Source organism: Lemur catta, chromosome 7 (assembly GCF_020740605.2).
Source record: "Lemur catta isolate mLemCat1 chromosome 7, mLemCat1.pri, whole genome shotgun sequence".
In the NCBI taxonomy this organism is placed as follows: domain Eukaryota; kingdom Metazoa; phylum Chordata; class Mammalia; order Primates; family Lemuridae; genus Lemur; species Lemur catta.
Window position 1 is genome coordinate 94,428,066 of NC_059134.1, and position 26,494 is coordinate 94,454,559.

Sequence of the window (26,494 nt, forward strand, 5' to 3'; positions counted from 1 at the left end):
GTTCCTGTGAGCTAGGCTGACGCCACTGCACTCTAGCCCTGGTGACAGAGTGAGACTCTGTTTCAAGAAAAAAAAATTCCCTGTGACCCTCTTCAAAAGATACTCATATCTTTTGATACATTAATTGTATTTCTAGAAATGTTTCCTTCAGAAACACAAGTGGATGAAGTGTATACAGGGCAATGAAAATGTTCTAAAATTAACTGTGGTGATGGTTTCACAACTCAATGAATGTACTAAAAATCATTGAATTGTACACTTTATTTATTTGTTTGTTTGTTTATTTATTTTTGAGACAGAGTGTGGCTCTGTTGCCCGGGCTAGAGTGAGTGCCGTGGCGTCAGCCTAGCTCACAGCAACCTCAAACTCCTGGGCTCAAGCGATCCTACTGCCTCAGCCTCCTGAGTAGCTGGGACTACAGGCATGCGCCACCATGCCCGGCTAATTTTTTCTATGTATTTTTAGTTGTTCAGCTAATTTCTTTCTATTTTCTTAGTAGAGACGGGGTCTCGCTCTTGCTGAGGCTGGTCTTGAACTCCTGACCTCGAGCGATCCACCCGCCTGGGCCTCCCAGAGTGCTAGGATTACAGGCGTGAGCCACCGCGCCTGGCTGAATTGTACACTTTAAATGGGTGAATTGTAAGGTATGCGAATTATATCTCAATAAAGCTGTTCTTATAAAGTTGTTTTTTTTTTTTTTTTTTGAGATAGGGTCTCAGGCTGGAGTGCAGTGGCACAATCCTAGCTCACCCAGCCTGGAACTCCTGGGCTCAAGGATCCTCCCATCTCAGCCTCCCAAGTAGCTGGGACTACAGGTGTGCCCCACCACTCCCTGGCCTATAAAGTTGTTTTTTAATGGTATACATGGAAAAGAAAATGGAGGGAAAAAATAAATGTATTTGAGGTGGTAGTATTATGAGTGATAAGTAAATTCTTACTTTTCTGGGGAGCATGCTTTAAAATTTTTTTAAAAGAAATAAGAAAAGTAAATAAATTGATCCAACTTTTCTGTATTTTCCAGTTGTTATGAGTTTGTATTACTTTTAAAACGAGAAAATAAACCTTCTCCAAAAGCACCAGATGCCCGTTTCAGCCAACTAGTGAAATGTAAATAACCAGCATTACAACCATTCCTTACCTCTTTGTAGGTTGTTTTATATTTGAGCTTTTCATAACATTTTTCTTAATGATATATTAATATAATATATATTTTCCTGTTTTTTCATATTATGTATATACTGCTGTTTGGTCAGGAGGACTGAGCTATGCATTGAGATGGAGAAGGGAAGTGGGAGGGAGACATCAACCCAGGTGCCCTGTTAGCCCAGATAGGCCCTCTGACACCAGGCAGCTCCTCTGCCGAAAAGCTCAAAGCCACTTCCACTCTCCCCTTCACTGCCACAGAGTCTCCTCCTAGTCTTGTCTCCCCTTTGTCGAGGGGTCACATCCTCACCTGGGGTCACTGCCCCCTCCTTCTGGCCGGGAGTTAGGGAGACTATTCCCTCCTCCCACGGCGGAGTCATAGTTCCACATGCGAGCGTCATGCCCCCCTTCCCTCGGGGGAGGGGTGTCACTAGCCACAGGCAGGGCTCACAGTTTCACACGCGGCAGGTTCACAGGCTTCTCGCGCTCTCCCTCGGCCTGGGTCCCAGTTTCCCGCCCAGGAGTCCCAGGGCCCTCCCCTGAGGTCGGCGGCCCCGCCTCCGGAGCCTCGGTGGCCGGGCCGGGAGCCTCTGCGCCCGCGCAGACCGCGTCGCCTTCGCGGGAGGCCTCGGGCAGCCGCCCTCGCCCTCGTCGACCCGCCAGCTCTCCTCGCGGCCGCCGACCGCGAGCCCGGGGGCGGACGCGTCGCCGCTGCGCCAGGCCGGGGGTGGGGGGCCGGGATGGCGGCCGCCGAGTGGCTGCAGGTCGGCCTGGTCCGGGTGCTCTTCTACCCGACGCTGCTCTACACGTTGCTCCGCGGGAAGATGCCGGGCCGGGCGCACCGCGCCTGGTACCACCGCATCGACTCCACGGTGCTGCTGGGCGCGCTGCCGCTGCGGAACATGACGCGCCAGGTGAGCCGCGCCGGGAGGCCGGGCCCAGAGCCGGAGCCGGCGAGCCAGGCCGGGGCCTCCACGCCCGCCCCGCCGGGCTGCTGGGGTCTCCGCGGTCCCTGCTGAGTCCCCCCTTTGCCTCGGCAGCTGGTACAGGACGAGAACGTGCGCGGGGTGATCACCATGAACGAGGAGTATGAGACGAGGTTCCTGTGCAACTCCTCACGGGTGAGGTGCCCGGGCCCCGGTGGCGGGTGGGACCCGCAGGCAGGAGCTGGGGCAGGGGCGTCCTCCAGCCTGGGCCTCACCCTGGGCCTGGGACAGCTAGAGAAGTTGGGGGAGGAGGGGACCTGCAGGTGACCATTCCCCAGAGACAGGTGTCCCAGGCTTCTTTGCCTCCTCAGGAGGGCCTGGGCCTCTAAGCTTAAATGGCTGCAGCTGGACGTAGGATAGAAACTAGTTGTGAAAGACATTTAAAAGAACAAAGTTGACAAAGTCTCATTACTCCTTTGTGCACAAATGTATTGTTAAGTTTAGCAACTAAAATAAAAAGGCAACTTTGCTGGACCTTGCTGATTTTATTCATTCATTCATTCAACACTTACTGAACACTATGGGTAAGGCACTGTTAGGCATTCAAGATGAAGGCCCTGCCAATTATAATAAGCATCCCCTCTCCCTCCCTACCCAGCCCCCCAACGTTATCATAAAAATATCCACTAAAAAATTGTAAAGGGTTCATTTGGCTCTGATTTGGGGGGATTTTTATTCATATGTTAGAGATCATGGTGGAACTCCAAAGTACTTGCATAGCAAAGTTCAGGCTTAGAACAATTTTCATTAAATGTGAATGCTTGTGGAACCTTCCACAATGGTTATTATTAATGGAAGATGTTGCCCTATCTTTATAGTGTTTGACATCTATTAGTACTAAGCAATTATCTTTCTCATTTATTGTACCGATATAGCCTGATGAGTATGCTATTATTTTAACCGATAGATTTTTGACAAGAGATGGGGGTCTCACTATGTTGCACCTAAACTCCTGGGCTCGAAGGATTCTCCCACCTCAGCCCCTCCCCCCATTAGCTGGGATTACAGGTGTGTACCACCACGCCCTGCCCCACTTTAATCCTAAGATTTTTTTTTAAGCCTTAAAAATATTTGTGATTCACATTTAAAATATATTAATTAGCCATGGCATACATTTTTAAAGAACAGTTAACAGTTGCTTGGATTTCCTAAAATACTTTGCCACAAGACAAAGGTGTTCTTAGCCAAAATAGGAAATGTTCGCTAGTGTGGTCAGTCCTGTGGAGCAAGGGGAGTCCAAAACTACTGGGCAACTATAGAAAATGCTTGGTCTGTAGGTGTGAGGCACTGACATTTGTAAGATGCAGCCATAACATCCTATTAGCCTAAAGAAATCTCAAGGCAGTGGTTCTCACATTTTAATATGCCTAAGAAGTATCTGGCAATCTTGGCCAGGCGCGGTGGCTCACACCTGTAATCCTAGCCCTCTGGGAGGCCGAGGCAGGTGGATCGCTCGAGGTCAGGAGTTCGAGACCAGCCTGAGCGAGACCCCGTCTCTACTAAAAAATAGAAATAAATTATCTGGACAACTAAAAGTATATATAGAAAAAATTAGCCGGGCATGGTGGCGCATGCCTGTAGTCCCAGCTACTCAGGAGGCTGAGGCAGTAGGATCCCTTAAGGCCAGGAGTTTGAGGTTGCTGTGAGCTAGGCTGACGCCATGGCACTCACTCTAGTCCGGGCAACAAAATGAGACTCTGTCTCAAAAAAAAAAAAAAAAAGTATCTGGCAATCTTGCTAAAATAGAAGATTCCTACATACAATCCCCAGAGATTCTGACTCAGGAACTTTAGGGTAGGGCCCAGGAATCTGAGTATTTAGGTTTTTCTGGTGCAGTTTATGCATAAACTACATGCTGTAAAACGCTTTCCTTTATGTTAATTTCATGAGCAGTATTAACTATTGACCTTCATTCAGTCATAAAATCTCTAGTACTTATTAAGAGGTCAATAACAAGAGTAGCTGGAGTGTATCTGAAGTCTTAAAGTAAAAATAAAGTTTTCCAGTTTGCCAGAGGCCTTATTTCTCCTATTCTCCTTTTTAAGAGATAATATTGCACTAATAAAGGTAGATGCATTAAAAATAACCCTATTTTCTTTTCAAATTTAAAAAATATTATTTTTGTAGACAGGGTCTCACTATGTTACCCAGGTTGGTGTCAAACTCCTGGCCTTAATAGATCCTCCCGCGTCAGCCTCCCATAGTGCCGGGATTACAGGATAACCCTATTTTCTACCATGCACTCCCTTAAAAAAAAGTGGTAAAAAAGAGGAGACTTCTCAGCCAGGCTCCATGGCTCACAGTCTGTAATCTTAGCACTTTGGGAGGCTGAGGCAGGAGGATCACTTGAGGTCAAGAGTTCAAGACCAGCCTGAGCAAGGGCGAGACCCCTGTCTCTAAAAAAAAAAAACAGAAATATTAACCAGGTGTGGTGGCACACACCTGTAGTCCCAGCTACTTGGGAGGCTGAGGCAGAAGGATCCCTTGAGCCCAGAAATTAGAGGTTGCAGTGAGCTATGGTGACACACTGTCACCTGGGTGCCAGAGAGAGATCCTGTCTCAAAGAAACAAACAAGCAAACAAAACCTGAGAGAGACTTACAGACAGAGAAATAGAAAGCCCTGGCAAACTATGATACCCCAACCCTGCAAATGGATCACTGCACAGGTGCCAAGGTTATGTAAAAACATAGTTATGCAACTTTTGCAGCTGAAAATTATTCAGCTAATATTTTGCAGCTAAAGATTCTAGTACCCAAAGTATACCTTAAAAACATTTTAAATCATAGACGTAATTCTAACTCAGCAGCAGCACAGCTGTTGTTTCAAAGACCAACCACGTAGGCCAGCCATTTTAAAGGCATTTCTGTAAGAAGTTTCTTTTTTAGAAAACAGAAAACAATAAATTGTAGTAAAAAACAAATTGTAGTAAATTGTGAAACTTCCTTGTTGTTTTGCTCCCTCTTGGGAGCCTCTAGTCATCCCACCCCCATCAGGTTTTTTCCATTCTCTTTTTTATGCTGGTGGACCTGTTTCCAGGAGTGGAAGAGAGTAGGAGTCGAGCAGCTGCGGCTCAGCACAGTAGACATGATTGGGATCCCCACCTTGGCCAACCTCCAGAAAGGAGTCCAGTTTGCTCTCCAGTACCAGTCTCTGGGCCAGTGTGTCTACGTGCATTGTAAGGCTGGGCGCTCCAGGAGTGCCACTATGGTGGCAGCATATCTGATTCAGGTAGGAAAGGCCTTTCTGGATTGACCCCATTTATAGCAGATTTCCAAAATTTCAATAGCATGGCCTACTGGTGGGCCTTATTGGAAGGAGCCATGTACCCAATTTCAGGCTGCTGGGAGGTGGTGTGGTATTGTGGAAAGCACACCAGCTTTGTGGATAGGCTCATCTCTGGCTCTGCCACCTGGCAGCTGGGACAGGCAAAAGTGGCTTCTCCTCTCTGATGCTGTTTCCTCAAATGCGTTAGGAAGCTTAATTAAGAAAGTACATCAAGCACTGGCCTACAGCAGGCACTCAAAATAATGGAGTTGCAAAGGGTGTCCAACCCCAGCAAAAGGCTAGAAACATGTCATAAATAGCATGTCAAGAAATCTAGCACTGTAGATAATAGTGCTGATCACTTTCAGCTCTATAGTACTCAGGTTTCTTCAAGCATTTCAGAGTACAAGTTCTGGAAATTAGTTTCTAGAAACAGAAGATGTAAACTGAATTTTGCCTATCAATTTGTTTTGATTGGCAGGTGGGATGCTTTAAAATTTTTTAGAAGCAGGCCGGGCGCGGTGGCTCACGCCTGTAATCCTAGCACTCTGGGAGGCTGAGGTGGGCAGATTGTTGGAGCTCAGGAGTTCGAGACCAGCCTGAGCAAGAGCGAGACCCCGTCTCTACTAAAAAATAGAAAGAAATTATATGGACTACTAAAAATATATATAGAAAAAACTAGCCGGGCATGGTGGCGCATGCCTGTAGTCCCAGCTACTCGGGAGGCTGAGGCAGAAGGATCGCTTGAACCCAGGAGTTTGAGGTTGCTGTGAGCTAGGCTGATGCCACGGCACTCATTCTAGCCTGCACAACAGGGTGAGACTCTGTCTTAAAACAAAAAAAAAAAAAATTTTTTTTAGAAGCAAATACCCTGAGTCCTTCATCGTTCCCTCTTCCACCCTCCTAGCTTGACTCATTTTAGTAACCTGCCTGACCCCTGAATTTTCTGAGTCATGTGAATAGTTAAGCCTGGCCTTACTGTGGACTGGTAAGGCCACAGTGTTACTGTGGACTGGTGAGTGTCTGACTGAACAATACTAAAGCTTTGGTCATAAGGACTCTTTGCTGGAAACAAGGTCTCAGGATGGCATTTTTGTGCCAAGAGTTGAACCAGCCAGCTAGAAACCTGTATTTGCTTGGTTCTGTTGAGGTTTTTTGTTTTTGTTTTTTTTTTTGAGAGCGAGTGAGCGAGCTTTGGTCTGTTTCCTTGGGTAGAGTGCAAACTCCGACTCCTGGGCACAAGTGATCTTCTTGCCTTAGTCTCCAGAGTAGCTGGGACTACAGGCACGTGCCACCACACCCAGCTAATTTTTCTATCTTTTTTGTAGAGACAGGGTGTTTAGGGTCTTGCTTTTGCTCAGGCTGGTCTTGGACTCCTGACTTCAAGCAATCCTACTGCCTTGGCCTTCCAGAGTGGTAGGATTACAAGTGTGAGCCACCCCACCCAGCCAGTTCTGTTGAATTCTAAACCAATGAATATCCTTGGGACACAGATAACCTTCCTAGTTAAATTTAAAAGTACTCTTGTTTTTCCAGCCATGGTGATGAGTTACATAAAAACATCTACCATATACTCTTTCCTAGAAATTCTTCTAAACAAAAGCCCACCTCAGGACGTTGAGTAGGCCTAGGGCCTAAGCAGTCTTGAACTTAGGATGTCAGCTTCACATGTGCAACCTTTTTTCCCCAGGGTTTGGCAGAGCAAAAATTGGGCAGAAAGACTGACTTGTCCTTCTGGCCTGGTGCATAGTATCGTGGAGTCCCACTTTAATTGTGGTGGTTAAAGTGCTCTCCCACTTATAACACAGGTTTTAATGCCTCCCAAAATAGAGTTTTTAAAGAAATGAAATTCTCAGAGTCCTTTAGCACCTGCCCACAGGTCAAGGGCACCTTAACACCTGCTTCTTTCTTTGCTGATTTCCCAACCCTGTACTTCAGGTGCACAACTGGAGTCCAGAAGAGGCTGTAAGAGCTATCACCGAGATCCGGTCACACATCCACATCAGACCTGGTCAGTTGAATGTTTTAAAGGAGTTCCACAAGATTACTGTAGAGGCAGCCAAGGATGGGACAAGTGACACATAAAAGACATGAATTACGTGGACTAGAAAGAACTCAATGTGACGTGAATCTCTTGGTCAGGAAAAAGAAGAAGGAAGACATCCCTGCTTGATACAGAATAAAAAGTTTAATGGGACCTAAGGGCCTTAGGTCCAAACTTCACATATCAGAAATGTTCTAATAGGTAATTTTGCGTCTTCTGCCTTGTTTCATTTTTCTGAAATAACACTGTTGTATAGCTAGAGAGGAAGAGATTTAGCGTGACTGGTATTTACAGGGTAGAGGATAGGGATGGGGGTATCTTATTTTCTCAAATAGAGCCAAGGAATTATTAATTTTAACAAAAATTTATTGTGTACCTAATATTGTACCTGATGATATACAGCACCATAACTCAAAGACATGTAACACTAGAAAAAAGAGAGGAGGAATACTCAGGTCTGGCTCTTTGCCACTGTCAGAAATCCCAATTTCAGCTGGGTGTGATGGCTCACACCTATAATCCCAGCACTTTGGGAGGCCAACTCGGGAGGATTGCTTAAGGCCAGCCTGGGCAACAAAGCAAGACCCTGTCTCCATTTTTAAAAATTTAAAAACTTAGCTAGGCATGGTGGCCTGTGCCTGTAGTCCCAGCTATGGAGGAGGATCATTTGAGCTCAGGAGTTTGAGGCTGCAGTGAGCTATGATCATGCCACTGTACTCCAGCGTGGGTGACAGACCCTGTCTCTTAAATAAAAAAAAAAAAATTCCAATTTCACTGGCCCTGTGGGGCTCCCTTCACACTTTTAAGACTGTGATCCTATACATAGAAAAGGAAGCATGGGTTGCAGTTAGGACTGCTGCTGACTCAGAAATGTGTGGGCATGTGATCAGTTCCCCTTAGGGAGTCACTCCTTCAGAATTCAACACAGACACACACATCCCTTCAAAAACTTTTATTTGTATGAACAGTTCCTAGCTCTTGACTTAACTTAGAGCCTTTAAGAGAAGAGACCTTGTATTTTTGAGTTTGAAAAAAGTTTCTATTTTTTTTTCACCTTTTTTTTAATAGCCTAGTACTGAATAGTTTCTGTTATTAATCAGAAATAATCCTTTCTACTTTCTGGCTTACCTCTTGAAATAAGCCAAAAATAAAACCAAAATCATATTTCCTGACAGACAAGAAAGCAATAGAAGGAATGTCCTGAATTCTAGAGTTGATTCTTGCTGGTGAAGCACACTTTCATCTTAATCCACTGTCGCAAGGAAAACTCTAACGCCTAATTCTTTGTGGAAAAATTATCAACTAGCCACTTCACACGCTATAGAAAAAAAAGTATGACTGGGCTTCTTTTCTTCTGCCCTGGGGTCAGGGGTGCTTCTATTCAACATTGATCAGGTAAAGAGGGGAGGCTGTGCCTGAGGTCCGAGAAGAGCCTTACTCTGAGCAATCTGTAGTGTGGCACAGGATTACCAGGGACTGGCAGAGAACAGGCTGGCCGACTCTCAGTTCAAGTGGCCAGCTGAGCAGTGGCAGTCTAAAAAGCCCCAAACAAAACACTTCTATGGGTTTGGGGAAGGACAATCGCTGCCTTTCTAATCTGTACCCAAAAAATGACACATTACTCTGAATTGGGGCCCAAGGGACTTCAAGATTGGGTAGGGAGGTGCTGGAAAGGGAGAGGGCAAAGGAGTCAGCTGCATTCCCCCCACAGCCTTAGGCCAACACAAACTGCAAATTGGTAAGCAACACCTTAATGCCTCTCGTGACAGTTATAGCTGAAGTGGCAGGGTCAAGCTTGTAGGTGTTGGCATCCCCCTTTTTATATCGGTCCCGGAAGACATAGATGCTTCCATTACAGCTGGCAATCTTCCAGAGGGATGGGGCAGAGCTCCAGGCCTCAGGAAGGTAAAGCCGGGTAAAGCTGTCTAGCAGGGGATTGTAGCACACCAGGGAGTCCCCTTCAGCCACGATGAACACCAAATCCTTATGCACAGCTGCGTGCATGCGGCCTGCAAAGGGCAGCACATAGGGTTTCACATGGCATTTGTCTGTCTCCGTGTCAAAGCACTGGATAAGTCGGGAAGGTTTGGTAAAGAAGTCCAGATCATTCTCCTCCCCCCCTAGTAAGTAGATGATCCCATTGAGGTTGGCACCAGCAGCCCCTGACACAGCCACCTCTAGCTGGGTTGTCTCTGTCCACACGTTATCACCTACCCGATAATAGATGACTGCATTGGACAGGGTATCCTGCAGTGTCTTGCCACCCAATGAATATATGGCATCTTTCCCTGGCACAGACACCAGGGTGTGCTGGAGCCGGTCCCGAGGCAAAGGTGCACACCACTCCCAGTCAACGGTGGCATTGTTGCACTTCCACATGCGTCGCGGTATGGAGCCTCCCACCACATACAAGTCTCCACCATGCTTGCAGGCTGCAGTGATCTGGTGGCACAAGCTGTTTTGGCCACTTACACTGATGGAGTCATCTTCTGCACAGTGCAAGGACACAGCCAACGAGTGGGTACGAGATGACTCTTTCCCAATCAGGTAAATGTGCACATTCTCCCCAATTTCCTATTGGCAAAATTAAAATTATAAATTACAGCTATCAGTCCTAGGCTAAGGATCAGCTAAGACACATATTCTTAAAGTCCGGGCCCTCACACTTGTATCTTGCCCTAATACAATCCCCTCTAGTTACTGTATGTCATCCTGAGTCTCCTGTAATCACCTTGAGACTTTTTTTTTTTTTTTTTTTCCTGAGACAGAGTCTCACTCTGTTGCCCGGGCTAGAGTGAGTGCCTAGCTCACAGCAACCTCAAACTCCTGGGCTTAAGCGATCCTCCTGCCTCAGCCTCCCCAGTAGCTGGGACTACAGGCATGCGCCACCATGCCCAGCTAATTTTTTCTATATATATTTTTTAGTTGGCCAGATAATTTCTATTTTTTTTTTTTTAGTAGAGACGGGGTCTCGCTCTTGCTGAGGCTGGTCTCGAACTCCTGACTTTGAGCAATCCACCCGCCTTGGCCTCCCAGAGTGCTAGGATTACAGGCGTGAGCCACCGCGCCCAGCCTCTTTGAGACATTTTTATATTGAGTCAGTATGTTACACTCATCCTTGCAGCTTTTAAAAAACTATCATAAGCTGGTGCTTCAGACAAAGGGTGCTTAGTCCTATTAACTCCATGATGAAAGTTGTTCTCTCAGTGAAGTTTGACGCTCACAGATTGGTGGTTTTGGGGGTCACAAATACATCTTTCTCCCCAGCTGATATCAACTTCAAGCCAGAGATGAGTTACTCAACAGCCATCAAAAAGAGGCCAGACCAACTGATGGCTGGAGTGTATGGAGAGTGTGACGTCCCAGCTCTTAAGCAATCTGCCTTACCTTCAAGCTAGTCCTGAGTGACTCTGCAAAAGCCTCTCTTTCCTCTTTGTTAAAATTGATCCAGGCTTCTATTGCCTCTGTTGGGTTCTGGGAACATGGAACTCCATCTGTGAGAGCCAGAGAAAAGGCATGGTCACTGACAATCTGATAATCCAAAAGGGAAATTTAGAGTAGGGGGCTTTGAAGACGTGAACCATTTTATTAGACTACCACCGTGTGTGTATACACACATACATACATGAAATTAACCTAAAATTGCCTTGCTTTTTAAAATCAAAATGGATGGCTTGATATGTTCCCATCTGCCATGGAAACAACTTATCAGACGATAGAGCTCATACCTAAATTATGGTTATACCAAACTTGCAGGGTCAGATTTGTTAGCTATCTTGACTCATCATCAATTTAAATAGGTAATTAAACTCATGAGAACACTTAGGCACAGGAGAGATTAGAGTATAATACAAATAGCTCCTCACTACCTTTTGTGGGTGTTGGCTTCTTCCTCTGTAAGGGACTGTCTCTGACAACAATTACACTGAATCTCAACTCAATCTCTCTCAGGTGTCTCAGTAGTAACGTAGGAATAATAATGTAAACTAACACTAGGAAGCTTGAAGGTTCCTTTCTCCTGAACTAGAATATACACTGAACAAGAAGCTGGATATGATATGCCCTCTTCTGAAACTTACCCGAGATGATATCAGTGAGCAGATGATGGGGCAAGTGGAGAAATTCCTCTGTGCTCTGCAGCTGGGCCAGGTGGGTCTTGGCACAGTGCTTGGCAGCGGTGTAGAGCTCAGGATCACTGTGCCGATCTGCCAGCCACATCACCTGAAGACAATTTCCCACTTGCACTGTGCGGGCCAAAAACCGAGAACATTCCTCAAAGAGAGATGTCAGCTGATACATGTCTGACACCTCATAAATTTCCTGCAACTCATCAGCTCGAAGTTTCACAGTCCCATGGTAGATATAATCAACCAGGAGCTGGAAAACAGACTCACTGACATCCTGCAGCACAATCACCCGGTTGTGGGCCTCCTTCAGGTTGGAAGTGAACATGGACCGGAAGAAGCAGCTCTGAGCTGAGAGAACCAGCCGATGGAGCTGAAATTCCCGGCCTTCCACTGAAATGGTGACATCAGCAAAGAGCTCCTCCTCCAGACACAGTTTCATGATGCCTTGAGCCACTCGGCCTGAATGGGACCGATCTTTGAAAGTGTAGTTCACAAAGTAGTTCTCATCCATGGATGCTCCAGGCTCCTCGGGTGATTCCATGGTAGCCAACTTCTCTGTCTGCCAGCTGTCTGCAAAGCAACACCACCCTAGGTAACTTGGGGAATTCACAGCCATAGCCTACGGATCCAACTGTCCAACTCAGGGAAGTTAAAGGAAAAAGTGAGAGCAAAGTGGGTCCAGATTAGCTTTAGTGCTGGTCCTGCCAATGATGTCCCTGACACTCTCCTTTAACCAAATATGGGTTCATTCTCCTGCAGTGGGGGCCCCTCCCCCAGTGAAATCAATAAAAGTTCCAATTCCTTTCCATAATGTAAAATACTTGGATTTAGGTCAACATACGAAAGCAAAGGACTGGAGGAAGCCTATCATTTTAAAAACCTTACTAACCAAATAATTCGGGCATAAAACTAGTGAATCTCAGGGGCAGCAGAACCAGACAAAAAAGACCCCCACGTCCCCTCTTCCCCCCGAGCACGGAGTCCAAACTCTCCAATATGAAGCTGGGCCTGGGATATGTCAGTCCCACATTTGGTCTCTTCTGAGTTTGTTTCCCCTACTTCCCCTCTCACCCTAATGACTCCCCAAGGCTCAGTCCCAGAACTGGAGACAGAACTCAGCCGTCCCTAGCCTGGGGCATGAGGGGGCCCATCTGCCAGTGTAGTGTCCTCGCTCCACCTGGAGTCGCCTGGGAAATGGTTGCCAGGAAAACTGTTCTTCCCGCTCAGACCCGCCCGCCTTCGTCAAAGGCTTGGCTCAGGAAGCGGGGGAGGGGCGTGGAACGTAGGAGCCAGAACGTCCGCCCTTGCCCCTCTTCTCACCCGTCCGGTTCTTTAGCGTCCTCGCCTTCTCTCCAGCCTCTGCCACACCGCGCTAGGGCTACGTTCACCTCACGGTCTCCCCACCTGTCGGTCTCGCTTTCTCACCTGCGTTCCCTCCTTTCATCCCGGTGCCCGGATCCCAGAACCTCCGCTTCCGGCCCCGCGTTCGCCCGGAAGAAGTACCGCTGCACACTTCCGCTTCCGGTCCGTGCCCTTGGTGCTCCGTGTCCTGTGAGTTGTCTCTCGGCTGCCTGGTCTGCATCCGGGGAACATGGCGGCGACGGCGGCCAGGGTCTGGTGGCGCAGGCTTGCGGGGGCCGCGGCGCTGGCCAGGGGTGAGCAGGCGGCAGCTGGCTGAGGCTGGGGTCAGGAGCAAAGGCGCGCCCAGTGCAGAGAACTTCTCGGCCCTCACCGCTCGCGTCTGTGCCTTTTATCTCCCTGTGCAGGAGTTGAGCGACCCTCGGTGCTGTTGTTGCCAGTGAGGAGGGAGAGCGCCGCGGCCGACACGCGCCGTGAGTATGTTGGGGAAGCGCTTTTCTCCGGACTACCTGCGGGCGGGGTTCTTCTTTCTCTTCACTGGATGTTTGTTGCCTTAGGATGCTCTTTCCTGCGTCCTCCTTGCAAATCTGTGGTTGTCCTTGTAGATCTGACTGATGTGGTGGTCTTCACTCCGCAGGCCGAATTGAGCCCTCCCTGTGCCATTAGTCCTCTCTGTTATGGCCCTGATTGTCCCTTATACGTTTCCATAATCTTTTTCTCTGATTAAACTGCCAGCTCTTTGAGAGCAGAAAACATAACTTTTAGGATTCAGAGCCCAGTGGTAATAGTAGCTCACGTTAACTGAGTGCTTACTGCGTGCTAGGCACCTCGATAAGCGTTTTAGTGAATTATCTTATTTGGTCCTCACAACAACCTCATGAGAGAGATAGTGTTTTACTCTCTATACTGTAGTTCAGGAAACAGTACAGAGCATTAAATTACTTAGGATCACATTCCTGGTGAATTGACAGAGCAGGCCTGCCAGCTACCAAAAGCAGAGAACACTTAACTGTTACTCTGCAGCCTGTGACTTGTGAGTGCTCAGTGATTTAAGGTTGCACGAATGAGCTATGGAGATGTTACATTACAGTCAACATAAGCAGACTGGGAGTTAGGAGACCTGGCATATCCCACTTTCTGGGCCTCAGTTTTCTCATTGATATAAAAATAAATAAAAAGTCTTACCAAAACATTTTGTGAGGGCTCTTCAGCCCTGAAGTTCTTAGCTTGAGAACCTGGTATAAGCTAAGTGCTAAAGACCTACAGAGAAGCAAAAGTTCTGGTTCCCGTCCTCAAAGAGCTCCCAGTCTGATAGAAGAGCTAAGACAGAGCTCCAGCAGAAATGCATGCAGTGTGTGGGAAGAACTATGGAATAACTCTGAGAAGAGGCAAACACCTCAGCTGCAGTAAAAAGAGTCTTTGTGGACTGTCTAATGAGGTGACCTTTTTCCCAAGTTTTCATCACTTTCTAGTCTCTGGAAGAGGAACTCTGCATCTGTACCTTTCTCAAGGTTATGTAGGGAGCTCTGCTGGCTGATGACATCCCTTACAAGCCCAAGAGACTGGATGCAGGGCTGGCTGCTACCTTCTCCATTCCTTTTTCAAATATGCCTTTTCCTTCCAGCCACTGTCAGACCACAGAATGATGTGGCCCACAAACAACTCTCAGCTTTTGGAGAATATGTGGCTGAAATCCTGCCCAAGTATGTCCAACAAGTTCAGGTAATGTTTATCACTGTTGTTTGGGTCTGAGTCAAGAAAGAACCATGTTCTCAGGGCATATGGGAGTGGGCAGCCTGATTTCAAAGAAACCACAGACTCCTCTATCCCAAACTTGAGCTTCTTTCTTTGCATTAAACCAGGTGACCCCAGCTGAAGTTAGCTGCTCCCTCAGTAGCTCTTTGTTCCCTCTTCCTTCCCTTCCATGTCTGCAGGTGTCCTGCTTCAATGAGTTAGAGATCTGCATCCATCCTGATGGAGTCATTCCAGTGCTTACCTTCCTCAGGGATCACACCAATGCACAATTCAAATCCTTGGCTGACTTGACAGCAGTGGACATCCCAACTCGGCAGAACCGTTTTGAGGTCAGTCAGGAGCTTTGAGAAGGTTTGGGGAGACTACAGGTATGAAAGGGGACAGGGTAGTTTCAGGGTGACAACTACCTGTGGGAACCATAACCTCAATTTCAGTTTGGGTCAAACAGTAGAACACAGCAGTTATACCAAGGTTTCAGAATCAAGCAGACCTCAAGTATGAATTTTGGCTCTGCCACAGAAGACTGTGTGACCTCAAACATTTTCTTTAATCTTTTTGAGCTTTAGTTTTCTTATTTGCAAAATAAGTATAAAGTCATCCCTGTTTTCTAGGATGTTTGTAAGGATCAAATGAGATAGTGTGGGTAAATTCCTAGCACACAATAAGTTCTCAAGACATTTAGCTATTAATATTTACTGACTATCTACTATTTGCCAGACCCTGGGATTGAGAAAGAAATAATGAAAATAAATGTTAAAAAAAATAAAAAATCAAAATAAAGAAAAAAAAACAACACCCAGTATCTGCCATCCAGGAGTCCCCCACACTGTAGTGAGGAAGAGAAACACATAAACACGAACAGCTTATTGTAGTAACATATAATACATATAATAGGGGGATGTTTTAAGAATGCAGGAGGGGCACTTGGCCCTGTCTAGGAGGCTTCTTTGAAGAGAGAGAACGTTTGTGCTGAATTTTAACAGATGAGCAGGAGATCAGAAAGTAAGCCTAGTGAGGGCAGGGGCTGGGTGGACTAGGGAGATAGCCCAGACAAAAGAAATAGCATGAGCAGAGACAGGCATTCTGACGTGCTGAGCTACAGCTGTGGCCTGGGCCTTTGGAAGCAGTTGTAAGCGTAGGAGCATCTTGAGATTTTGAGCTTCAAAACAGAAGGTGGGGTCATAGGGTGGAGGTCAGAGCCACCCCATATCCTCTGGTACACGGATACTCCCAACCAGGGATTCCCACTCCAGACCCCTCAGCCTGTGGCCATCTAGGTCTTCCAGCTCCCTTTGTTCTCCCTAGATTGTCTACAATCTACTGTCTCTGCGCTTCAACTCACGGATCCGTGTGAAGACCTACACAGATGAGCTGACGCCCATTGAATCCACTGTCTCCGTGTTCAAGGCAGCCAACTGGTATGAGAGGGAGGTGAGTTACTGGACATAAGGGACCCTGCCTCTGAGCCAGATTTGTGGATCTGGTTGAAACTACGGGATGCAGTGCAGCCCCTTACCCCTGTTGTTGGCCCAGATGGACTGGTTGCTTGAGAACCTCTCTTTTCTAGATCTGGGACATGTTTGGAGTCTTTTTTGCTAACCATCCTGACCTAAGAAGGATCCTCACAGATTATGGCTTCGAGGGACATCCTTTCCGGAAAGACTTCCCTCTATCTGGCTATGTTGAGGTAGGAGCCTGGGAACTAGGGCAGTATCCTCAGGGAGGGACTCAGAGGGAACCTGGGGGATCCTGGGCATGGCAGGAAATATAGTCTGTGAATTGTGGTGGTTTAAGAGCATGGCCTCTGGATTCAAATCCTAGCTTCCTTTTACTTAGTTTGACTGTGACTCAGTTTTCTCGTCTGTAAAATGGGAATAATAATAACATTTAACAGATGTGTGGCAGGCATTAAATGATGTATGTGTAAAGCCTGGTGTATTGTAAATGTTCAGCTGATGCTGGCTATTACTGTAATGATCAAGTCAGCCTTGAGGACACAGTCTGTCCCCGAGAACTAAAGTGAGGATTAGTTCATGCTGCCTTGAATCTTTGGGAAGACAGTTGACAAGGAGGACACTAAATAAATGTTCAGCCCTCAAAAATGGCCACTGAGGCAGGACTGATAACTACAAGGACCTTATGAAGAATTTCAGTGGTACTGCAAGTTATTAGCGGAAAGATAGTGTATTATATACATACATATATGTGAATTTTGTAGCAGAGTAACTTGTTAGAAATATTGAGATATGTGGCACTCTAGCCCTGCTCCTTTAGTCCCCAAACGCACCTGTATTCTTAGTGCTTTGCATGCTCCCATTTCTCTCTCAAGCTACTTCCCTCTCTCCTCCCTCTCACTCGCCCCTGCCATCTCCATTACCTGGATTGCCTCTTCGTGCCAGCACCTGATTATCCCACTTTATTTATCTGCTCCCCCAATAACAAGAAGACCCAAGCTAGAGGTACTGTGTTAGACCTTGACAATGAAAATGCCAAGGCCATAGGACCTGAAGTTGTGTGTCTGTGGTTTAGATTTACTCTCTACAGCCACTGACTGCTTCCTAATGCTTAGCATTACAAGAATGTGTGGATGGGTGAGTAGAGTCACTTCTGCTGGGAAAGGGGTGAGCTCATGATGTGGTGGTGGTGGGCAGGGGAGTCTGACGGGTGCTGGCCTGGCAGGGCAGGGCACGAGAGGTAGAGGCCATTTTGGAATCCCATGTACTAGCTGGTTGGGATGTGACCTGGTAGGTAACACAGATGTGGATGGAGATTATTGACAGAGCCTGGGAAGAGGACGGAATAGGAGTCAAGAACAGAGAGGGACAGCGGCTGGAGAAGTCTTACCCTTGGCCTTGTGAAAGTGGGCTTCTTCCTGGCTGTAACAAGGCCTTCCTCAGTGCTCAAGCTTGCCTTTTGTTCCTGCAGTTACGCTATGACGACGAGGTGAAGCGGGTGGTAGCTGAGCCAGTAGAGTTGTCCCAAGAGTTCCGCAAGTTTGACCTCAATAGCCCCTGGGAGGCTTTCCCTGCTTATCGCCAGCCCCCTGAGAGTCTCAAACTTGAAGCTGGAGACCAGAAGCCTGAAGCCAAGAAGCCCGAATCCAAGTAGCTCCATGGAAGGCATGTTGGTCCTAGAAAGCGCCTTATCTATAATTGAGTGTCTGTGTAAATAAATTCCCACTTAGACTCACCACTTCCTGTGTGTTTATAATCGGTAGAAGTGACGCTTTGATTCAGGAGAGGGGAGATACAGGCAGGAGTGTGTTTCCCTGCTTCCTTAGAGAGACCCTATGAAACCAGGGAGTCTATTTTAATGGGACTAAATAGTGCAGCTGTACACATGGTGACCTACAGGCCTGGATGTATTTCTGAGAGGGATTCTAGAGCTGTAATTGAAAGTTCTTACCAGTCCACAAGGCTCAGGATGGGTGTGGCATAGCCTCTAATGAGAACTGGAGGGAGTCTCAACAACTGCTGAAGAAAGCCCCTTGCCACATCAGAGTGGTAGCAGCTGATGGATCCAGGGGCCTGGGTGGAACCAAGGAAACCCCAATCCACTCATCCCATCCAAACATCCACAGGGTTCCATGAGCCAAGAGTCAGAGCCAGGAAGAATCTCAAGTCATTTTTAAGTGTTGAGCCCCGTGACCTGCTCCCTGTAGCCTGATCTTCCATCACTCTTGGGCTTAAGAAATTTTCCCAGTTTCTGGCCTGAGCTGAAAATGTTAGCAAACAGAGGATGTCCTAGGGCTGGGGCAAAAAATTCAGCATCTACAGATTTGCCTGTCTTCCAGGGGACGATGCTCCCTACCCCTGCCAGTCTAGGGTCGGTTCAGCCTGTGGCTGCGTGCCTGAGATTGGAGTACTTGGCTTTTCCTGTGCAAGGGGCTGGCCACCCAGCCCACCATGCAGTTGAAAGACAGGGATTTGCAGCTGATGCTCTTGGCAGCTGAAGGGCTCCCTGGAGGCTGGGCTGGGTGTTTGGGGCTGGCCTCAGTTGCAGAATGTTTTGAGGGTGAGGACAGACGGTAAGGTAGTGTTACTTACTGCCTGGGCTCTTTCTTACCCATTCAGAGGGCCAAGCTGGAGCTATTTGCTACCAAACACCTTTTTCCTATTAACTAAGCATCCCGCCCATCTGGGGAGGAACAGGCTGAGGGCCCGACAAGCAGGGAGCCAGGTTCCTGCCAACAACCAAAGATTCCCCATTTCTGAGGGATGGAATGAGTCCTGGGAAGTGACCAAGGCCATAGCCAGCCCCTCCCTGTTCAGCATTGAAGACTCACACGCGTAACGGAATTCGGGAACAGCCTGCAGTGGAAAGTTCTAGCTGAGGGTTGTGGAAGGCAGTTGAGAGAGCAGAGAGCTGTGAGGAGAGTGAGACTCAGAAGACGTGGAGCATGGCTGCGACACTGCAGTTCCTGGCCTGCCTCACGGGAGCCATTTGTCTCCATGGGGTGACTGCGACCCAGCACTATTCAGGTACCAGGGCTTCAGGGTGGGTGGACAGGAGCCAAGGAAGGCTGCCAGCTGACAGCATAGTCTGCTCTGCTAGTCTGCTCTGAGCGTAGCCGGGCATAAGAACTGTGGGCATAACAGGTACCAGCTTGATGTGTGCAATGGTGGGTAATGGTGTGAGCCTCACCTCCAGAACTGGAAAGAGCCAGGTGACTCCTAGAGAGATAGCCCTAGGTGCCCTTAATGCTGGCCCTGACTAGAGCTGGGCTCTGGGCTTATTCCAGCTGATGCCCAAAGCAAGGTCTCTTGACCTGCCCTGGGCTTGGGACAATCACTGCAAGGGTTAGGCAATACCCCAGGATATATGATGGAGGAAGGTACAAGAGACACCCTGCTGAGCCCGGCCCTGCCCTCCTGCCTTTTACAGGATCTACTACTGAGGAGGAGCAGGGAAAGAATAGGTAGGCTCTTCCCAAAGAGGTCCTCATCCTTTGGGGAGGGTCGCTGGCACTGTTTTAGGTGACGCTGTCCCCAGATGAGTATAGGGAGGGGAAGAGGGAGGGGAAGGGTCTTGTGACTCGTTGGCCTGGCGCTCTTTACCAAGGGCATTGTGCAAGTTAAAGGAGGAGTGCTGGGCATTTGCCGAGATGGTAATTGGGCCTGGGATGATGCTTTTGACATCACAACTATGCCTGGGAGGGTGAATGCCAATGTGCATGTGGGGGAGGGGAGAAAGGGGCATGAGATGGCACTCCTGCCCTTTTATAGATTGATGAACCACTAGGGACCCCTACCAGGCAGCTGAGGGGCACTTCTGGGAGGCTGGGGTGTTCAGAGTGGAGCATGGCAGGGGCCTGACTCTTCTCTGCTGCCCCAGGGCAGCCCATGGACAGTGCCGGCGTGGGAGGTGGCCTGAAGGAGCCAGAGGCCCCGGAAGTGATGTTTGAGGTCTTTCCTCCCAACCTGGGACAAGGGGGCGGGGGCATTTCCAGAGGTCCCTAAGCTCAGGGTTGGGAAGGGGGATGTCTCAGGGTGGGCTTGCTGGGGGGAGGGAGAACCCAGCATGGGTCCTACTGCCTGCTTATGCCCCCCCACTGCAGCCCACTCTTGCTCCCTTCCCTGCTCCCCAGGCCAGCTCACCCCTTACATGGCTCCCCTTGCAGTTGCTCTGGGCTGGGCTGGAGCTGGATGTCATGGGGCAGCTGCACATCCAAGATGAGGAACTAGCGTCCACACATCCAGGCCGCCGACTCAGACTCCTCCTGCAGCACCACGTGCCTAGTGACTTGGAGGGTGCTGAGCAGCGGCTACAGCAGCTCCAGAACCTGCGGAAGGGGCCTCCTCTTAGCCCTTGGGACTTTGAACACCTGCTCCTCACAGGGCTGTCCTGCGTCTACCGGCTCCACGTGGCTAACGAGGCTGAGGAGAGGGGTCGTTGGATCCAGGTCTTCGCCCTCCTGGCACAGGAAGCACTCTGGGACCTGTGCAAGGGTTTCTGTCCCCAGGAGCAGCCTCCGTTGCTGGGGCCCTGGGCCTCCCTCCTTGACCCCTTACCCTGACCCTCCCCTTTTACCTGCCATTCCTCCCTCCCATTTCCCCCATCTCTCCCAGCTAGACCCATCCTGGGCAGGGGCGTCCATCTGGCACCTGGTTCTTCTCACTGTGTTTAGATCTCTGGGCCTGGCCGGCACCCTGGATACCCTGCCCCCGCCATCTTATTCCTTGGACCTTGATATGCTAAGAGACCAAGCTCCGGGTCCCAGGGAGCAGGTGCAGAGCTAAGGGCAAGGCTTGCAGGCAGAATGTGTGAGTGTGTGTGTGGGGGGGGCAGGGGGGATCAGTAGTCAGGGGTCAAGGTTGAGAAATGTGTTTAAGAGATGCTGAAAGGGAAGCTGACCCCAAGTCAGTCCAGGTCAGACCCTCCAACTCCTACCCTGGCAGTCTGTGACAGGTTCTGTGCAATTTACAGGAACCCTGTAAGTGCTCAGCATTCAGTCCTAATTTAGATATCCTTTTAAGCACAACCAAGGCTCTGGGGTCTCTGAGCCTCCAAGTTCCCCATCTGGGCTGGCAGAACAGATTGGACTTAGTGAGTTCTGTCTGTTGCAGAAGTAGAGGGAAGCAGGTGGTGGAACATTACTTCTTTTGGAGGAGGGAGGAAAAACTGTCTTGGTCCATTTCAACAGCTTCAGATGAACACCTTAGATGGGAAAGAGTGAGGCTGGGAGAAGACCAGTGGAGAAAGAAAGAAACTGAGGTGGGCTGGGGCAGGTGTAGCCCTGATTCTCTGGAGTTCTTCCCATAAAATGTTCTGTTCTGGCCTCCTGGAGCCTGTGTCATTCTATGTCAGAGTAAGTTGTCTAACCCCTGTCCTTAGCAAATGACTCTCCCCATCCTGGGAAGGCAGAGGTCAGGGCAACCAGGTATCGACTCGTCATCCCACTCCCACGCTCTGCTGGAGAAAGTAATAGGCCATTTCCTTGAATCCCATGGCCCGTGGGGTAGCAGCGTGCTGTTACAGAAAGGAATTAGCCCGGGCCTAAGAATGAAGTCCTAGGTCAATGGGGAGGAGTCAGACAGAGGGATGGACTGGACAGGGCCATGAAGGGGAAGCCCACAACAGACTAGGCGAATATGGTTTGATCAAATTCATCTCCTCGCCCTCCCAGGGCCTGACCCAATCATGCCCTCTGACTTCCGACCCCCATCTCGGGCCGAGGGTCTTTAGTAGTCAGTGCCTTCCCTGCCCCGGAGCAAAGGAGTCGCAGTCAAGACAGAGGCAGGACCCTGGGCTGACAGCGCCACGGAGGCCCACTTTATTGGCAGAGTCCAGCGCGCTGGGGAGGCAGGCAGTCGTGCTCGCGCCCGCGGGCCGATCGGGCGGCGGTCCCCGCTCTGCATGCAAGCCCCCCACGTCCCCTGGCCCTCCTGGGCTCCTCTGCAGGCCAGGGCTCAGAGCTCCGGGGGCCTGAGGCCCGGGGGGCCAGCGGGCGTGAGGTCGGGGTACACGAGGAAGCCAGAGAAGGTGATGTACTTGCCGTGGTTGCTGTAGGCGCCGTAGCCGTCGTGGTCGTGGCTGAGCAGCCACACGGCGTCGCCGCGCCGCAACGGCAGCATCACGCTCTGGCTCTGCATCTCGCGGCGCCGCGACGCGCCGTCGTCGTAAATCATGGCCTGCACCTCGTCGCGGTTCTTCATCAGCTTCACAGACAGCGTCTTGCGCGGCATCTTGCCCAGCGTGAAGGAGAAGAAATAGGCGCCCGGCAGGCGGCAGCGGAACACCCCGGCCGCCGCGTCGAAGTCGCCGCCGATGTTGACGAGCTCCGTGTCGAAGGCGAGCGGCCGGTGCCGCGGCCCGGGGCCGGCGTCCGAGCCCACCAGGCTGCGCGTGCGCGCCGCCGAGAAGGCCGAGCGCGGCTCCGAGGGAGCGGGCGGCCCGCGCGCAGGCGCGTCGGCGTCGGCGTCGGCGTACACCAGGTAGCCGCTGAAGGTGGCGCCGGGCGCGCCGAGCGCGTACTGCGGGGCGCCGTGCAGCCGCAGCCACACCGTGTCGCCGTAGTCGAGCTGCAGCATGGCGCTCTGGCTGGCCGCGCGGCGCGCGCCGGGCCGCCGCTGCTCGTCGAAGGCCAGCGCCTGCACCTCGTCGCGGTTGCGCACCAGCATCACCGACAGGCTCTTGTGCGGGGCCTTGCCAGCCGTGAAGGAAAAGAAGTAGGCGCCGGGCACGCGGCAGCGGAACTGGCCGGTGGCCGCGTCGAAGTCGTCCCCGATGTTCACGTACACCTTGTCGAAGGTCACCGCCATCTCCGACGTGCCCTCCAGGGGGGTGGTGCGCGCCGCCGAGAAGGCCGAGCGCAGCTCCGAAGAACCGGCGCCGGTGCCGGGGGCCGAGCCCAGCGCCCAGCAGGCCGCCGGGCCCAGCAGGCCCAGCAGAAGCGGCAGCATGGCGCCTACGAGGAGCGGAAGGAGAGGAGCGTTGGGCCGGGGCCGCCTCCAAGCGCCCACCCCTTCGGGACTGGGAAACCTGGGTTCTCTTCCCAGCCCTGCCCTTGACCCACGACTAGGTCTCGGTTTCCTACATACTTGAACTAGGTCACTGCTTCTCAAACTCCAGCGTGCCTCAGTGTCACCGGGAGGGCATATTAAACACATAGTTGGGCTCCACCCCCAGAGTTTATTCAGTAGGTCTGGGATAGGGCCTGAGAATTTACATTTCTAACAAATTCCCGGTGATGCTGATGTTGCTGGGCTGAGGACCACACATTGGGAGCCATTGGATTAGGCTGTGATTTTCCAAACGTGTGCACACGCGCTGAAACCCTTCTCTCAAGTGCAAGCTCACATGCATATACACAAACCGGCAGAAATGCTCTGGCTGTCTGCTAGGGTCACTCCTGTCCCTCCCCAGGGGCCCTGGTAACAGCAGGTGTGCAGGGGTCTCTGAGTTTCTCTCAGCCTCCAGGTGGCTGCATTTTCCTGTGGTTATTTTATGGTCCTTGGCCTGCCCCTCACACAGGGCAGAAAAGGAAATAGCTTCCCCCTGACCCTTTTCCTGGCCTCTGACCCACTCAGGGGTCAGCTCTCACACTAGACCTCGGGCCTCTGCACTGAGGGCCCTTCCTGCACTGGGGAGGCCAGAACAGCTAGCTGGGCCTTATGGTAGCTTCCTCCCCCATGAAATCAGAGTAAAAGAGAAGGTGCCTCCTTCCACTCTGCTTGGGGGCTGCTTACTGAGGGGAAGGAAAGAGCCAGGGGCTGCTGGAGATAAGAAGGGAGAGCAACAATCCCAGCAGGGGTTTGGCAAGGATGTGAAGTCAGCAACTTTGTTCCTCCATAGTGGTGAAGTGGAGAGAGCAGATGGCTAGATCTGGGCTTGGGTCCTGGCTCTCCCACTTACACGCTATGAAACCTTGGGCAAGATCCTTAACTTCTCTGGGCATGGCTTGGTCCATGTAAATGGATAGGAGACCTGCCTCACAAGCTTGCTGTGAGGATGCTCTGAGATGGCAGGTGTGCACATAGTTTGCAAACGGCAGTGCTACACAGGTGTGCAGAGGCTTCTGTTCTTGGCCCTGAGAAAAGCAATCTGATGCAGTTCTTCAGGTGAGAGGTTAGGGACTCAGTAACTCCTACTGCAGAGAGCTTGATGAAGGCACTGCTTAACTCAAAGGAGTCACTCTCTGAGGGTGGGATTCCATCCTGCTCCCAAGTAGGGCATAGGCTTTGGGGCTTGATACCCAAAGGCCCTGAAGTGGAGACAAAGCAGGAAAAAATGAGCTGGAGGCAGCCTGGGATGTGGGCTTCTTTAGAAAATACCCTGGGAGTGTGTGTAGCTTTGTGTCTCTTAGAGACACTGGGGGCCTGCTGAGAAGGGTTGACAGCTGTGCAGAGGTGTCCTGCACAAGGGTGCTCACCTGAGGGTAGGAGGGAGCTGGAATCTAGCCCACATTCCACTTGTCCAGCTGTTGGAGAGGCACCTGGGGTAAAGTGTGCCTTCTAATAATTCTCATAATAAAGACTTCAAATGGCTAGCCCAGCCAAACACTGTCTCCTTCCAGAAGAGGCACTTTTTCTAATTCTCACAAAGACACCCTATGGGTTAGCTACCCTTGGTGAGGGCAAGGAGGCGGGAAGGAGCTGGTCTACGGTGGTGAAGACTGCACCTCACAAGTGTCTGGTGCATTCTCTTCTGCAAAGCTCTTTTCAATGCATCTGGTCTCAGCAAACCTGTGAGATAGGTGGGCCCTCTCCCATTTTATAGATGAGAAGGCTGAGGCCCCCTAAAGGGGAAGCATTTTGGCCCAAAGTCACTCACAGAGCAATGAGGCAAGCCTTGAGCCGAGGTTTTTTTTTTTTACTCCAAATTCAATGTGCCTGCCTCCCTTTCATCCTCCCCTCACAGACACAGGTATCTCCAGCTAACTTGTCCTCTGCCTCAGTTTCCACTTTTGCAAAAAATAGGAGAGGAGACAAGGGGAATAAGCCTTGGGACTCAGGGGAAAGGAGAAAGGAAGCAAAACCAAACAAAAGCAAGCATGCAAAAAACCCCTCCCGTGTTTTGTCTTCTGAGAGCATTGAGAACAGCTCAACTCTTCCTGACCCTGCTACTTTCCTAGCAGGTCATGCCCCAGAAGCACCTGCCCACCCTACCCCCAGCGACCTCCCTGCGATGTCTAGTGCACCCCACCAGTGCCAAGGGGTCTTCCTGTGTGCCTGGTACCCAGCCTCCGTTTCATCCTCCAGTGCCCATTTCCCAGGTCCCTGGGTCCCCATCCTTCCCTCAAGCCCCTTGACTGAGCAGGTCAGAAGTGGGAGGTGGGCGTCATAGCTCCAGGGATGGTAATGGCTGTCCTAGCTCTGTCCAGGTGGGGCTCAAAATAGTCATCTTCAGAGAGAAAAACTGGGCTGACCCAAAGCCCCGAACCAACGGGGAGGTGCAACGATGTCAGGTTGAGGGGACCTCAGAGCCCCCTCCCCGCCACTCTCCAGGTAACCCCTCCCTCCAGCCCAGCCAGAACCACCTTCCTCACCTACCTTGAAAGCCCTTCATCCTCCCAAGAAGGTAAATCCCACTTTCACAGAAGCCAATCAATCTTTTCTCATGAAAAGAAAAACATCACCAAGACAGGGGTACCCCAAACCCTCTCGACCCAGACCTTCCCTCCATCCATCCCTTCGGCGTGAAAGCCCTTGAGCCTCTTTCATAAAAAGGCTCCCAGGTCCTCCTCTCAAGGAAAAAAGACCCAATTTCCCCGCGCCTTCCCTAGCCCCCGCTTCCAATAAAAGGGGAAGCTTAGCTCGCCCCTCCCCGGATCTGTCCTCACCTGGCGGGGGCGGCGGGCGGGTCGGGTTCGGTTCGAGCCCGCGATCCGGCCGCCGGCTCTGGGCTGCGGGCTCCGCGCGGGCGCCGGGGCTGCGCACTGACCGCCCGCGCTGCGGCGGGGCCGGGCCTGGCGGGGGCGGCGGGGGCTCCGGCCGCTCCTCCAGGCTCCGAGGCGGCGGCGGGCAGGGCGCTGGGGGCCCGGGACGGGGCGTGAGGGGAAGCGAAGGTCAGCTAAGGAGGGAGCAGAGCGGGCGCAGAGGCGGGAGGAGAGGCAGGGGCGAAGCGGAAAGGGGAGGGGGGAGCAGGCAGAGGGAGGGGCGCGCGGAGGAGGGGCAGCCGAGCGGCGGGGCCGGGGGCACCGCACGGAGCCTGCGCCGAGCGCTGGACCCTTCCTTGTCCGTCCGTGACCTACCTCCGTAGAGATATTCGTCCTCTTGGTCTACAGAGCAGGTATCACTAATCCAAGTTAGCAGATGGGGAAACTGAGGCCCGAGGCAGAGGCAAACCTAGGGGTGGGCCACTCTACAGACCAAC

At 50.7% G+C, this 26,494-nt stretch overlaps 5 protein-coding genes across 8 annotated transcripts; 3 read left to right on the forward strand and 2 right to left on the reverse strand.

The window, feature by feature from the left end:
• The first annotated feature begins 1,773 nt into the window (after positions 1–1,773).
• On the forward strand, positions 1,774–7,618 carry PTPMT1 (protein tyrosine phosphatase mitochondrial 1). The gene is made up of 4 exons (XM_045558057.1): positions 1,774–2,057; positions 2,184–2,264; positions 5,168–5,359; positions 7,334–7,618. The coding sequence occupies exons 1-4, from the start codon at positions 1,884–1,886 to the stop codon at positions 7,478–7,480; spliced, it is 594 nt and encodes a 197-aa protein (XP_045414013.1). The 5' UTR covers positions 1,774–1,883; the 3' UTR covers positions 7,481–7,618.
• Positions 7,619–8,376: 758 nt separating this feature from the next.
• KBTBD4 (kelch repeat and BTB domain containing 4) lies at positions 8,377–13,075 on the reverse strand. Of its 3 annotated transcripts, none has more exons than XM_045558059.1 (4): positions 12,992–13,075; positions 11,519–12,136; positions 10,827–10,933; positions 8,377–10,013 (listed from the first exon to the last, which is right to left on the reverse strand). In XM_045558059.1, the coding sequence occupies exons 1-4, from the start codon at positions 13,008–13,010 to the stop codon at positions 9,153–9,155; spliced, it is 1,605 nt and encodes a 534-aa protein (XP_045414015.1). In that variant the 5' UTR covers positions 13,011–13,075; the 3' UTR covers positions 8,377–9,152. The 3 variants fall into 3 exon arrangements, with proteins under 3 accessions (XP_045414015.1, XP_045414016.1, XP_045414014.1); XM_045558060.1 differs by lacking the exon at positions 12,992–13,075 and adding an exon at positions 12,887–12,927; XM_045558058.1 differs by lacking the exon at positions 12,992–13,075 and having other exon boundaries at positions 11,519–12,794.
• A 5-nt stretch (positions 13,076–13,080) lies between these two features.
• On the forward strand, positions 13,081–17,872 carry NDUFS3 (NADH:ubiquinone oxidoreductase core subunit S3). Its single transcript, XM_045558061.1, has 7 exons — positions 13,081–13,221; positions 13,333–13,398; positions 14,550–14,647; positions 14,860–15,009; positions 15,986–16,111; positions 16,248–16,367; positions 17,606–17,872. Exons 1-7 carry the CDS (start codon positions 13,158–13,160, stop codon positions 17,786–17,788), a joined length of 807 nt encoding a protein of 268 aa, XP_045414017.1. The 5' UTR covers positions 13,081–13,157; the 3' UTR covers positions 17,789–17,872.
• Positions 17,873–19,022: 1,150 nt separating this feature from the next.
• Positions 19,023–21,448, forward strand: FAM180B (family with sequence similarity 180 member B). Of its 2 annotated transcripts, none has more exons than XM_045558062.1 (3): positions 19,023–19,161; positions 20,015–20,085; positions 20,301–21,448. In XM_045558062.1, the coding sequence occupies exons 1-3, from the start codon at positions 19,080–19,082 to the stop codon at positions 20,694–20,696; spliced, it is 549 nt and encodes a 182-aa protein (XP_045414018.1). In that variant the 5' UTR covers positions 19,023–19,079; the 3' UTR covers positions 20,697–21,448. The 2 variants fall into 2 exon arrangements, with proteins under 2 accessions (XP_045414018.1, XP_045414019.1); XM_045558063.1 differs by lacking the exon at positions 20,015–20,085 and adding an exon at positions 19,764–19,765 and having other exon boundaries at positions 19,047–19,161; positions 20,268–21,448.
• Positions 21,449–21,930: 482 nt separating this feature from the next.
• Positions 21,931–23,087, reverse strand: C1QTNF4 (C1q and TNF related 4). Its single transcript, XM_045558064.1, has one exon. It carries the CDS (start codon positions 23,080–23,082, stop codon positions 22,090–22,092), a length of 993 nt encoding a protein of 330 aa, XP_045414020.1. The 5' UTR covers positions 23,083–23,087; the 3' UTR covers positions 21,931–22,089.
• Positions 23,088–26,494: the final 3,407 nt, after the last annotated feature.